The sequence below is a fragment of the Scyliorhinus canicula genome, chromosome 9 (assembly GCF_902713615.1).
Source record: "Scyliorhinus canicula chromosome 9, sScyCan1.1, whole genome shotgun sequence".
Lineage (NCBI taxonomy): Eukaryota > Metazoa > Chordata > Chondrichthyes > Carcharhiniformes > Scyliorhinidae > Scyliorhinus > Scyliorhinus canicula.
Window position 1 is genome coordinate 141531336 of NC_052154.1, and position 15105 is coordinate 141546440.

The following is a 15105-nucleotide window of genomic DNA, read 5'->3' on the forward strand; positions in this document are numbered from 1 at the left end:
TGGATGTAGAGCTTGCCTAGTTGTGCTAGTGCTATGCGATGCGGCCCGACGCAGGAGAAGGCGCCAGCAGCATCGTCTGCAGATGCTCGAGGCAGCGACCCGTAGACCGGACCCCACCCTACACCCTGAGGATCCGGCCGCCCATCAGGCCAGGGAGGGACCCAGAGGGGGACTCCCTCGATGGTCCAAGGTGTACAGGCGTCACTGGTCCTTTGAACAAATAGCGCACAGCACATGTCGCAAGAGGCTCCAACTCAACAAGGAGACTGTGCAGCACCTGTGCTATATCCTCACTGACTTGGCACCACGTGGAGGAGGATGCCAACTGCTCCAGGTGGCTGCCATGGTCACTGCAGCCTTGAACATTAACGCCACAGGATAATTCCAGGGCTCGAACGGGGACCTGTGTGGTATCTCACAGGCCACAGCCCACTGATGCATCCGGCAGGTTACAAATGCCCTGTATGCCCGGCGGACGTCTACATCACCTTTGACATGGACTAAGCCCAGCAAGGTGCCTAGGCTAGCAGGATTCTCCACTTCGCCAGGATGCCGCAGGTCCAAAGGATCATAGATGCCACACATGTTGCCCTGCACTCACCGGGCCATCTGGGGTGCCCTGTGTTAACAGAAAGGGGTTCCATTCCCTCAACATATAACTCATCTGTGACCACCAGATAAAGATCATGCATGTGTGTACATGCTTCCCGGGGAGTGTGCACAATAGCTACATCCTGGGGCAGTCGGTCATTGCCGCTCTCTTCGACAAGCACCCCAGGATGGGCGGCTGGCTCTTGGAGGATAAGGGGTACCTGCTGCAGACCTGGCTCATGACGCCAGTACGGAGGCTGGTAACTGAAGCGGAGACCCGCTACAACGAGGCCCATGCAGCCACATGCTGTTTACCCACCTACCACTCCAATTTCCCACCCTCCCAGGGTATGTGCCACATTCTCCAGGGTGCTGGGACTGTGTCGGCACAGTCAACAAGTCGATGTCGAGGGAAGTAGGGTGATGATAATCCACAGAGAGCTGGGTGCTGGGGCTCCTCAATCTATGTCATTGTCTGACCCCTGCCTGTCTGTACACAGTCATGCATTGCGGAAGAAAGTGACAGAGGCTTCCGACTGGTTGTGCACAAGGATGTTTATTGTTCAATACAGATCCCTACTCTCGTGTGGGTGTCGCCCACCACCACCCCACCACGCACACACCACACACACATCCCTGTCCCCCTGTGGCCTCAGTGATCCTCGATGTACTTGGCCCTCTTAGCTCTACCACTACATCCAGGTGTCTCTCCAGGATGCATCTGAGGTGGAGGCAGCCAGCTGCTTAGCTCGTACCGTGTCCTTCGATGCGCCTGGCAGGCATCCTCTGGGAGCGCTGAGTCTGGAGGGTCTCGGCTCACCTGTCGGTGGCACATGCGCAGCCGTCCCCCCCTGTCCCATGTGCTGCCCCAAGACGCAACCTCATCAGAGGGGTGGAACTCGGGGAAGCTGGTGGCTACTATCGCTGTCCCATGGGACAGGTCCAGGTTGGCAGTCAGCGCCTCTTCCTCCCGCCCGGTGCCCACAACGACCTACACCGGGCAGCAAGAGTGAGTAGACACCAACGTCGCCCCCCCCCCACCCCATCAAAGGTGCATCCACCCCCAATCCCTCAGGTGACCCCCAACCCTCCCTCCACAACCTTCCCCCTTCAGCCCTCCCTCCACCCCAACCCTCGCCCCATATCCCACTCCCCACAGCTGTAAACCACGCGTGTGGCTAACGATGCCCTCTCTGTGTCTCCTCAGAATAAGCTCTCTCATAATCGGCAGGAGATGGCCCAGACTGGTGGTGGGGTGTCGAACTTGTCAATCCGCACCTCCTTTGAGGAGAAGACCCTGGAGGTGACGGGTGTGGTCGAGGACAGATAGGTCACCTACGCGGAAGCTGGCGGATGCCGCAGAAGTGAAGAACCACCGGGCTCCATCCGGAGGACCTGTCAAATATGAGTACTGATTGCCTTACTGACTGACCCATCCCTCCCACTGACCGCATGTCCATTCTCCTGCAGGTCCTCCAGCGGACGGTGCCGGCCCATGTTGGGCCACACCCTCTCCTGACTCCAAGAAGAACACCTCGGAGAGCTCCAAGGATGCAATCGTTATAGTTGCGGCACAGCTATCATCCCCATCCTCCACCAGCATAGATACACACACCTTGGTGGGAAATGTTAGTGGTCAGGCGTCTGGGGCACAATCTGGTCAACACCACACTGCTGATGATGCACATCTGGTGGATGCAGGAACACCCAGGTGAGACAGCAGTCATAGGTCTGCTGGATCCCTGGACCCAGCTTGGTCCCAGCTTGATGTTGAACCTCTGGAACAGGATTACCCGGAGCTGATGGAGACAATCGGGAGCAGCCTGGACATTCAGAGGGAGATATCAGCATCACGCCAACAGATCTATAACAGCTTGGATCCTACAGGCGCAGGTGATGCACTGCAATGAGTGGCACCGAGGCAACACTGCGAGGGTGATGACTGCAGTGGAGAGCCTTGTGCACGACATCGGCACCATCAGTGAAGGTGTCCAAGGCATTGCGCAGTTGATGACAACCATGGCTGAGGGTCTTGGCAGCATGTCTGCCTTGCTGGGGGATGTCACCCACTACCAGGCCAAACTTGATGAGGTTCTGCGGGACATGTCCCGCTCTCAGATGGGCATGGCCGAGACACTGCAGAGCATGTCCCAGTCACTGAGGAGCATCGCTGAGGGCGTCGACGCAATGGTGCAGACCATGGGAAGCCACCAGGGCTGGCAGAGCCAGATGATGCAGGGGCAGCTTGGGCTCGAACCAATGGGTGAAATACAAAGAGATGGAAAAATGAAGACCTCTACCCCCCTTGCAGCTCTTGTTATGTCCTTTCTCTGCATTTTATCCAGGTCCTGACATAACTATCTTAGAGGTAACAATTTCTGACACCATTTCTAGACCTTATGAATGTTGTGTTTTGGCATTGTTGTTCCATCAATCCTTGAGCATGAGTCTTCAGGAAAATGTCAAAAAACCCAGGGACTTGCTTCCAGCTCTTCATCATAAACAAATCCCTGTGAATGCACTCTCCTTTTAATAATGCACTCATGCTTTATGTTTTGCTGTGAAAATCTATTAGAAATCACACCCTGCCCATACTGTCCACCAGATCTCATGCTGATGAAGGCAGGTGGGAAGCTGGTTGCATTCTTGTGGAGATCTTCAACCTCCACATGAAATGGGTACAAATTCAGTGGAACGTGGTTGAAGCTGCTGTACAGAGGCTGGAACAGATTTCTGGTCTGGTTCCCATGTAAAAGCCAACCGCAAGCTGCAGACACCAATCGGGCAATCTGTTACAGCTCCTGGAGAAGGACAGGAAATCAGTTCCCGTACCAGCCTCCTGGACAGGCGCCGGAATGTGGCAACTAGGGGCTTTTCACAGTAACTTCATTGAAGCCTATTCGTGACAATAAGCGATTTTCATTTTTCATGTTGAACTTGTGGGGCTTGTCGAAGTAGGGGTGGAAATCACAGGGTTAGCTTGCAAGGGCTTGCTGTACCGCCCTGCATTTCCTTGGTCCCATAAAATTAAACATTTCTTTGGCAATTTCTTCAGTGGCCTCTACTAGACGCTTTAATGGCCTCTATTTAGACTACCTTACTCATGCTACAGTTCACCCATTTGTCTATGAAAATTGCAACTGGGTTCCTGCAACTCAAGCAAAACCAGAATTTGTATATGTAAACAGTTTCTAACCAGAAATTCGCAGAGTCATCATGACCATCTGAATATTAGATCAGGCAGGCTTTTGGCTTCAATGGGTGGTAGAGGTGCCAATTTTTTTGACCCAAAATCTACAGCTGGAACTTGAAAATTGCTCTCTTGTCTACAGATTGAAAACTATCAATTTCTGATTTGATTCCTGTATTCATATTTTTGCCTACAGATGTTATACAGCTTGCACTACATCATAGAGGTAAAACTATATAAGATTTGAAATGGTACTTCCATCAATCCAAACCCAATGCTAGAAGGGAAGAGGTTAACATTTTTTAAAAAATCTACAGGTTTGTTTCTCTCAAAATTTTGAGAAGAAATCTCTTCAGGAGACATCACCATTAATCACAAATCGACTATCTATATTGACATATCTGAATTATTTGTTCCTTTAATCATCCCTGTTCATTTGCCATACATTAGGGCAGCATGGTAGCATTGTGGTTAGCACAATTGCTTCACAGCTCCAGGGTCCCAGGTTCGATTCCGGCTTGGGTCACTGTCTGTGCGGAGTCTGCACATCCTCCCCGTGTGTGCGTGGGTTTCCTCCAGGTGCTCCGGTTTCCTCCCACAGTCCAAAGATGTGCAGGTCAGGTGGATTGGCCATGCTAAATTGCCCTTCGTGTCCAAAATTGCCCTTAGTGTTGGGTTGGGTTATGAGGATAGGGTGGAGGTGTTGACCTTGGGTAGGGTGCGCTTTCCAGGAGCCGGTGCACACTCGATGGGCCGAATGGCCTCCTTCTGCACTGTAAATTCTATGATTACCGATAGTGTAATATGTACTTCTAAAGAGGAAACTAATTTTATGTAAATAAAATTAGATGATAAATACATGGAAGAAAATTAATCCTAAAAATATTTCCTTGCAGAAAATAGCTATGCACAAAATGACACTTTTACCCTTGGTCTGTTTTGATTTTTGTTCTAAACTGATAGAGGAGTAGGATTCCTCCAGGCTGGTGAGAGGGAAAATCAACTTTCCCATTTCAGATTATGCCCTAGAAGCTCCTTGATAAAAAATGGAGAAATTAGCTGAGTGGAGGATCAGGCTTGGCTATTATGCCTTTCGTAATCAAATAAGCTGGCATATCAGTCTGGGTGTGGACAGACAAAAAATGACCACTTGAGCTCAGCATTTCATGGCTTCCAGTGCTTTTGGGCAGAACAGCAGCAAGTCAGCACAAGCAGAAGATTGGAGCAACTTGCCAAAGAGTATTTGAATTGCAGCGTCTCCAATGGTTATGGAGATATATACAACCTTAAAACACGAAGCAGAGCCCAACTGAATCGGCTGCAAACTCCTTCCTACAAAGGCAAATGGGTTGCATTCATGTTATTTATCTTCTAAGAAATACCAGTGTTGCAACACTGCACTAAACTATTAAAATTAGATGCCAAGAAATTCCATTCATTGAAGTTGGCTCCCAAAGCACACTTGATTAAAAGTAAGGTAATTGTGTTGAAAGATGAGGGTTATTTAAGAATTAGAAAGCTGTAGAAATTCAGGCAACCTTGTATTTTATTCAAGTAACACGGATTCTCAGGGGTTTACATTATCTTGAACACTTACCATCTGGCTGCTGAGACATTCGCTGATCCCAATAATAATGGTTTCATTTGCCAGTGAAGCCATAACGTATGAAGCAGCTCCAGAAATGCCAAAGTCACTTCCATCAAAAGTAATTATGTGTAGATTAGCGAGAATGGAACACCTACCTATAAAAATTAAATAGCTTATACTGTTATTAAAAACTAGTTCTCAACTTCAGTAAATGGAGTTTCAAAGCAGGATGGTTACTGTTAAGGGAAGGAACAAGTCTGAGGAATCCCTTTCACATCATACTCAAATCATACAATGATGTTTTCACAATGGTTAAATCAGTACAAGTGTACTTCGGGGCTGGTTTAGCACAGGGCTAAATCGCTGGCTTTTAAAGCAGACCAAGGCAGGCCAGCAGCACGGTTCAATTCTCGTACCAGCCTCCCCGAACAGGTGCTGGAATGTGGCGACTAGGGGCTTTTCACAGTAACTTCATTTGAAGCCTACTTGTGACAATAAGCGATTTTCATTTCATTTCATTTTCATTTCATTTCACTTATAGAACATTAGCCAAACCTTTTCAAAGTTCCATTTTAGTAGCATATATTGATTAGGAAAGATTCTGCAGTTAATATTTTATAAAATGTAAAATCATGCAACACAAATGCAAACATTTTCCAACTTAGACAACAGCATATTCACACACAAGCCTTTTCTTCATTATGTGATGTGTGGTTAACTGCTCTCTTACACAGAATTATATAAAAGGTCTTTAAGTAGTCTCTGCTCTTCTTCACATGTAAGACAGATTTATACTCTATTTTTAGGTGGCAACGAGATGCTAGTGCAATAACAATAGGGTTGCCAGCATTGCTATTCCTTTCCTATTGCAGATCTACCTGCCACCATTTTGCACGGACATTGGTCCTTTGACTGAGGATTTGTACAGAGCCTTAAAATTGCTGAGTTTTGGGAGCCAGTCCTGTATGAAGGATGGGAGTAAACTAGTGTTTGATTTTTGAAAAGGGTTGTGAGATTTGTGAGCCAACTTCATACAGATGGCTCTGTGGATGGAGCACAGAGAGAAGCAGTAAATTGTGGATGAGATGGTCATGTGCAAGAAAATTACTCTTAGTGTGAAAACAGAAAAGTGAATGCCTTTCCAGTTGTTACCAGGGTAAAATAAGAATGCTGCCTGTGCCTCTTTAGAAATAGTGTTGCTGCACTGTACCACTGTGATTGTAGTGGAAGGTGTGTGGAATGGAGGAGGGGGGAAATTTAGAACGCAAAAGAGGCAGGAGCAGGTGAGCAAAATTGTTCTGTGGTAATATATCATTCCAAGAAGTGAACAGGACACATCATTCTCACCTTTGCAGTTTGAGTAAGATTGCTGAACTTCACTGCAGAATTTCTAACGCAGACATCCAAAATTGAAAAATTGACAGAAATAACCAATGAGTTAGAAGACACCTGTGTGCCGAAAGATGGACTTCACTTTAATTGGGCATAAGACTCACTCGTCACCCTGTCCTCCAATCAGCCAGCTGTCAATCAGTGATGTAGAATTGTGGGATGCCAACCTATGAATATTGGGTCAGACCATCAAAACAGTTTGGGTGCACGGGATTACCTGGTGGTTAGAATCATCCCTACAGCGGGCAGCATAGTGGCACAAGGGTTAGTACTGGGACTACGGCGCTGAGGACCCGGGTTTGAATCCCGGCTCTGGGTCACTGTCCACGTGGAGTTTGCACATTCTCCCGTGTCTGCGTGGGTTTCACCCCCACAACTCAAAGATGTGCTGGCTAGGTGGATTGGCCACACTAAATTGCCCCAACTGGGTACTCTAAATTTATTTTAAAAAAGGAATCATCCCGACAATGCAGAAGGAGGCCATTCTGTCCATTGAGTCTGCACCAACCCTCTGAAAGGGCACCCTACCCAGGCCCAATCACCCACCCTACCTCTATAATCCCACCTAGGGGGAATTTAGCACAGCCAATCCACCTAACCTGCACATCTTTGGACTGTGGGAGAAAACAAGAGCACCCAAAGGAAACCCAAGCAGACATGGGATGAATGTGAAAACTCCACCCAGTCACCCAAGGTCGGAATTGAACCTAGGTCTCTGGTGCTGTGAGGCAGCAGTGCTAACCATTGTGCCACTGAAACGCCTTATCCCGATCGATCCACCCACTTTATGTACACGACACAAAGAGATTTTCCCTAGTGGCTTACAGGTAGGCCTCAATGCTCTGAGTCCCTTGCCAATGACCAGATATGCCAGCAGTAAGAAACTATGACATGAAATTGGAAAAGTTAAGCTTTAGTGTCAGCCTACAATGTTCAATTTCATAATTTCATTACAATTCTGGATTTTTTGAGGGTATGATGCAGAAAATTAGAAGGAAAATATAGTTATTCAATTGGCTTCTCCTCGGAGTTCATAACACAACGTTAAAAAAAGGCAGTGATTTTTCCATACTGAATGCTTTTTTGCCCTAATGTGCACAGTTTAATTGTTTCTACATTATACGGCATGATCGAACGGCCTCAGTGACGCGACAAGGGCGTTAAATCTCAGGAGAAGCCTCTCGTGGGATTTGCGATGCTCGGAACGCCTCGAGAGACCTAATGAAATTTTGCGAGATGTCGCAATCTGAATCTCACCCTCACTGACAGGAGGGGGTGTCCCGGACCTCTGGGTATTCACCCCCGCTGAGCAGAGGGTGATGGCATTATCCGGGGAGGTACAGGAGAGGGCTATCTCCGAGGCAGAGTTTGGCATGTGATAACCAAGTGAGCATCGAATGCAAAATGATGTCCCTGTATCAAGTAAGTAACTCCTCTCCCCAGACCACTCCTTTCCAAGATCTCACCATGTGTCTTGCCTTTTGACTGGCAGGATCACCAGCACACCATGTGGGCCAGTCTGGGGTACCTCATACCCAGCCATAACCCAGCATACCCTGGAGGACCATTCCAGGGATGACACCAATTTCTCAGCACTGCATTCATCTGCACCCTCCACCATCACAGAGGCTATCACTTCAGCGGAGTATTTTAGTATTGAGGTTCCTGGGTGACCTGCTGGTGCATACACACTTGTTGCAGCATATCAGGTGGAGGTAGGGACTCCTGATGGAGTGGGCACTCAGAGGGTATCCCTATCCCAGGAACCAGCTGTATTCTTGCACTTCTGAAAATGATGATCCCATCACTGGTGGAGATGCAGGCGCAGAGCCAGCATTTACAGAAGGGGTGTCAGCAACTCTCCAGCGTTGCAGGTGCAGTTGGAGGAGTCCAACTGCCTTCAGGTGCAGGGGCTTGTGCTGACAATGCATGATACCCAGGCCAAAACTGAACGGGTGGCGTCTGCGGTGGAAGCATTGGGTCAAAACGTCGTAGCCATGGATCAAGATATCCAAGGTTTGGGGCACACTATGCAGTCAACGGTTGAGGCTCAGGACAGGGGAGCCTTATCACAGACAGTCCTATCACAGGCAACCATGCCAGAAAGGGCCATGTCTAAGGGTGTCAAGAGCATTGGCTAGGTACTGACTGACCCAGGCCTGTCACAGAAGGACATGACCAAGGCGTAGAGGGACATGACTCACTCGCTGAGGGACGTTGCCCAGTCTCTGCTCCATGGTTGAGGGCATCGAGACCGTGGTTGAGATGGGTGCCGGCTTCCAGGACTGACAATGCCAGATGACAGTGGAGCCTCCCAAGCACACTCCGGCTTCACCGCCATCCCATGGATAGCCCAGGGTCCATACAGCATACCAAGGGAGGAGGAAGTAATGAGGCCTGTGTCAGTGCCTCCTGCAGGGAGGTGCTGGAACACCTCAGTGCTTTTGAATCCCCCCGACCTGAGACTGGCGCATCAGATGGGCAGTGGGCAGAACAGGGTGGCACCTTGCCACCTGTGCCATCTGAATGTTAGTCAGGCCCATCCAGGTTCAGGCCCTCCAGAGGGCAGCCGCCAAAGGCATCTCTGGTCAGAGGGCGGGATACACAACAGGCCACCTTCACATCTGACATGCTGTATGGGATCATACCTAGAAGGAGCCGTATTCTATGTAAAATAAAGAAGTTAGACACCAGTTAAGTTGACACAGGTGCAGCACATAGGTTAGAGGTAGGGGTCAGAGCACAATATGTATATAGTCACTATTAAATGACTTTCTGCTAAATTTTCTATTTGCCTCAATCCTTTGTCTGAAGTGTGTGATGGATGGGCTTGGCTGGGTGTAGAAGGTGTGCCTGGTGGGGTGGTGTGGGAGATTGGTGGTGTGGGCGTTGGAGGATGGCACGGGGCAGGGCCCCCAGGACAATTGAACATTCCAACTGGGGTCATCCACAGAGGCATCAGACCAGGGCCAGAAGTGTGATGCCACCTTGTAGGACAGCTTACCCATAATTACTCACTTCTCCATAATGGCCCCCCACTACCCCCACAGACCACAATATATGGGCCCATGAGATGGAATGATGAGCACACATGCAGGTATCACCTGGGCGGACACTGGAAGGTGATCCTGAAGGCAGGAGTCAGATTTTGTCAAACGATGAGGAGCCGGCACCAGATCTCATCTCCCAGCGAATTATCAACATCCTCCATCCTGTGGACAAGATCTGCCTGTCCAGGGCCAACACCCTGTAGTGATGCCGGTAGAGCACTTGGAGTGGGGATCGGGAGTTGGGGTGGTGGGATAGAGTTAAGGGAGGAGGGACAGGGGTGGATGTGAGCAGCTATGGGGAAGGGGGCACTACTTAAAGGTGATGGGGAGGGGGTAAGAGTATGGAGAGGTGGGACAGGGTGGTGAAGCTGCCAGTGGCCAGGCCTATTATTTGGCAAATCTGGAGGTGATAAGGTTTGCCGCCCTGGAGCACACATGGGGTTGCCTGCCGTGCCAGCCCCTGCTCCATGAGCAGTTCTTCCTGGCCATCCTCCTCGTCAGATGAGGCCAGGTGTCCTCCTCCTCCAGGATCTCTCCCCTCTGCTGCGTGATGTTCTGCAGGACTCAGCAGGCCAGCACAATGTTACACACCGTCCTGGGGCTATATTGGAGTGCCCCATTGGATCGGTCCAGGCATCTGAAGCGCATGTCAAAAGATGCTTGTGGGAATGGTTTATATACCGCCGAACTGTAACCACACTGTAGGGAGGGGTATATAAGAAGAAATAATGGGACCTTGTAAGAAAAGTATGGTGATAATAAAAGGTGAGTTCAACATATATATAGATTGGACAAATCTGATTGGAAAAGGGAACCTGGATGATGAGTTCATAGTATTTTTGAATCAGATTCTTAGAGCAACACATTCTGGAGCCAACCAAATGCAGGCTATACTAGATTTGCTAATGTGCATTCAGACAGCATTCATTAATAACCTCATGATGAAGGCATCCCTAGGTAGAATTGATCATAAATTTCACAATCAGTTTGAGGGAGAGAAGAGTGGATCTATGTCAAGTATTTTGAAACTTAAATAAGGGAAATTATGACAGCATGAAGACAGAGCTAGCTAAAGTGAACTTGGAAATTAGATTAAGGTAAGATGCAATGAGAAACATCAAAAGGAGATATTTCAGAATGCTCAAAAAAAGAAACGTTCCAGTGAGAAAGAAAGACTCTAAAGAAAGGATACACCACCCCTTGCTAACTAAGAAAGTTAATCGCGTCTCGTTCTTTTGGCTAAGATGAGCGTGGGATCAGGTGTAATGCTTGGATCTGGTAAGTCTCTCTTATGGGGACCATGAATTGGATTCAATTTGAATAGTTTTTTGGAGCAGGCAAAGAGCTGGATTAGGGGTTTGCCCCTGCCCACAGTCTAAACTTTGGCTTTGTAACTCTGATAAAGTAATAAGGTTGGATCAAACTGCAAGAAAATGCCTATAATTCTGCAACAGTGAGTGGCAGGTCAGAAGATTGTATAGAATATAAAGAAAAGGGTATGATTAGGGTTAGGGTTAGTAAAATAGCAATAACAAGGAAAAAAATTAGTGTATGAGTTAAAGCTATCCAGAAATATAAAATCAAATAGTAAGAGCTTCTGCAGGTATTTAAAAAGGAAAAGAGTATGTAAAGTGAGGGCTGGTCCTTTGGGGAGAGAGTCTGGGGAATTATTTTTTTATATATGTATAAATTTAGAGTACCCAATTCATTTTTTCCAATTAAGAGGCAATTTAGTATGGTCAGAAAAATTGGAATATAGTGAATGTGACTCCTCTGTTCAAGAAAGCAGAAAAATACAGGCCAGTTAGTTTAACATCTGTCACAGGGAAAATGCTGGAATCTATTAAGGTCACTTCAAAAATCAAGTCACCATGGTTTTGTGAAAGAGGAATCATGTTTGACTAATTTACTGCAGTGCTTTAATGAAGTAATAATCAATATGGTTAAAAACCAGTGGATGTGCTGTGCTTTTAGACTTCCAGAAGGCATTTGATAAGGTGTTCCATCAAAGGTTACTGAACAAAATAAGAAGCTATGATGATGCATAAAATACTGGCATGGATTGAGAATTGGTTTGCTAACAAGAAACAGAGAATAGGCATAAATGGGTCATTCGTGGATTGGCAAGCTATGACGTGTGGAGTGCCACAGGGATCAGCGCTGGGGCCTCAACAATTTACAATTTGTTTCAACGACTTGGATGAAGGGACTGAATGTATGGATGCTAAATTTGCTAATGACACAAAGATTAGTAGAAAGTTAAGTTGAGAAGAGGAGGTAAGGAACCTGCCATGGGATATAGATATTTGTCTGTAGATTACTGAGTGTACCACCAAAATAAGTTTGAATACTTTTATATAAAACATTAACCATTTTAAGATTAAAGCATTTGAACAAAGCCAGATGTATGTCTTACATGGGCATTCCCACTGTGGACAGCATTTGTCACCATTCACCTGTACAGCAAATCCGAGGAGCTCACAGCTAGGTGGAGTCACAATATAGGGACAGTGATGTGATCTATTGATTTGGGTAATTTGCCCTTCCACACATATTTGTTTGATGCATTCATCTAGGTCCTGAGGAAATGGAATCTGTGAAACATTTCAAGAAAAGCAAGATAAATTTACATTAGTAGTAAAACTGAATCTATATATTTTATCATCTATAATGCTAGTGTAAAACCAATGATTTATAGCAACATAAAAGTTCCATTAGAAAAAACAATGGCATTTACTTACAACTAAGCAACAAATATAACTAATGATCAACAGTAACATAACATCAACATGGATTTATATAATGCTTTTAACATGGAACAACATCCTAAGGCACTTTTCTGTTAATATTCATTTACCAGGATGTGGGTGTCCTCAGTTAGGCCAGCATTTATTGCCCATCCCTAATTGCCCTTGAGAAGATGCCTTTTTGGACCGCTGCAGACCCTGTAGTCTAGGTAAACACATGGTGCTGTTCAGATTTTGACCCAGCAACAGTGAAGGGATGATGACATATTTCCAAGTTGAGATAGTGAATGACTTGGAGGTGAGCTTCCAGGTGGTGGTATTCCTATGTCTTCTGCCCTTGTCCTTCTAGATGGCAGTAGTTGCGGCTTTGGAAGGTACTGCCTAAGAAGCCTTAGTGAGTTGCTGCAGTGCATCTTGTAAATGGTACACACTGATGCTACTGTTCATTTGTGGTGGAATTAATGTTTGTGGAAGAGGTGCCAATCAAATAGGCTGCTTTGTCCTGGATGATGTCGAGCTTCTTGAGTGTTTTTGGAGCCGCACTGATCCAAGCAAGTGGGGAATATTCCATCACACTCCTGACTTCGCATGAGAGTTAGCACACAAAACTTTACATTGAGACATTGAGGCTAAAAGGCAGATGACTAAATACTTCATCAAAAAGGTAGGTTTCAGGAAGCATCCTAAGGAGGAGGAGCAGAAAGAGCACGCGTGAGTGAGAGAAAGAGAGATGAAGCCACGGAGGAATTCAAACAGAAGGATGGGTATTTTCCATTTTTGCACATTTAGTAGATCAGGAGCCAGTTTGGGTTGAGAAGCACAGGAATGATGGGTAAATGTGTGAGAGTTAGTATAGAGACAGTAGAGTTTTGGATCAGCTGAAGTTTACATATGGTGGAGAATGGGAAGTCAGCCAGACAGCACAGGTATATTTGAGATGGGAGGTAACAATAACCTTCATGCATGTTTTAGCAACAGTTAGGCTGAGACAGTCCATACTATGAGGCTCGAAGTATTGGTAACAAAGAGGATATAAAGGTGGATGCTCAGATCAGGTAGCCAGGATTACAAATAGTCTGGTATGAGCCTCATACTGGTGGGGAATGGGATGGGATTGATGTCCACGGAATCCACTTTTTGCTGGGGGTATATTGCTGGGGGTATGATGGCAATATTTTAGTGGAAAAAAAATCTGCACATCCAGAACTGGATTTCAAACAAGCAACATAACAAATCAGAGGAAGTTATAAGTTCAGGGCAACAGCAGGGGGAGCTTTGGGGGAAGTTCAGTTTGTCAAGTTATGGGAAGGAAGGGCTCATACAGAGGCAACGGAATTTGATGGTCTCAATCTTGGTGACAAAGACATACATGATTTCAACAGCAACTTTCATTTTTATAACATTAAAATATTGTAAAAGTTCCCAAAGTGCTTCACAGAGGTGATGCCAGACAAAACTTGACACAAAAACACATAGGGGGGGGAATCTAACCAAAAAGAAATTCCATTCTGGGTGGCTATTGAGAGGTCATTCCTGAAGGAAATAGCATCGGGTTAAACCCTGTTATCTAACAGCACTCTGGTTTGGGGTTTATTTGTAGCCCTCAGCAGGGAACGCCCCGCAAAGATCGCACTCAGCCACATTTCCTGCACTGAGGAACTCTGCCGAACGGAGCTCCTCAGTGCAGGAAGTGCTCGGGGTGCCGTTTCCGATCTCTTGATCCCCTGACACGGCACCCAGACCACCCCCCTGCCCTCCTCAATGCCCCAACTCATCTGTTGGGAGGTCCCCGAGTCGCCCTCACCTCATCTCATCCAACAAGCGCAACCCCGGGCCTGATCGCTGGCATAGGCAAAATGCCACCTGGCCACCTTGGCACTGCCAACCTGGCATCCTGAAATGCCAGCTGGGTACATTGGTGGCGTCAGCAGTGCCTGGGTGGCACCCTGCCCCGATACCAACCACTCAGGCTCCTCCGATTGCATGGGAAACCCCCCTCCCCCCCAAGTGTCGTTCCACCTGGTCTCCATTTGTGAGCACCAATGTTGAACAGTGCCCAGCTGAGGTCTCCTCTGTGAGGCCCGTAGATCTCGGGAGCCAGTTCAATTTGGTGAAGAGATAGTTAAGTGAGTTTTTAAACCTGATTCTGGTGGGACGCGGTCAGTATATCATGCCCTATATACAAGGACAGAACGTCAAACGCTTGGTTAAGGAGGTAAGTTTTAGGACGTAAAAGAGGAAAGCGAATGAAAGGAAGAAAGACATTTTCTAAGGTTGGAATTGGAAAAAGACCCATAGTTCATAGAGATAGGGAGGGATGAGACCATGGAAGGATTTGAACATAATATTAACATTTTTAAAACGAGGTATTGTCAAAGTGGGAACAAATATAGATTACAGGGCTAATGAGAGAAGAGGAGTTCGTATGAATTGGGATGTGATCTGTAAAGGTTTGAATGACGTCAAGTTTACAGAGATTAGATGAGCTCAGTTTTTTTGAGTATGGGAAGGAGAATGAAAAGGAAATGCATTAGAATAGTCAAATCT

At 46.8% G+C, this 15105-nt stretch overlaps 1 protein-coding gene across 1 annotated transcript in view; it reads right to left on the bottom strand.

Annotated features, from left to right (window-relative positions):
• Positions 1-15105, bottom strand: part of LOC119970940 (otogelin-like) — a 323755-nt gene that overhangs the window by 107322 nt on the left and 201328 nt on the right. Inside the window, 2 exon segments of the mRNA XM_038806051.1 lie at positions 5379-5524; positions 12228-12405. Coding sequence (XP_038661979.1) covers positions 5379-5524; positions 12228-12405 — 324 coding nt within the window.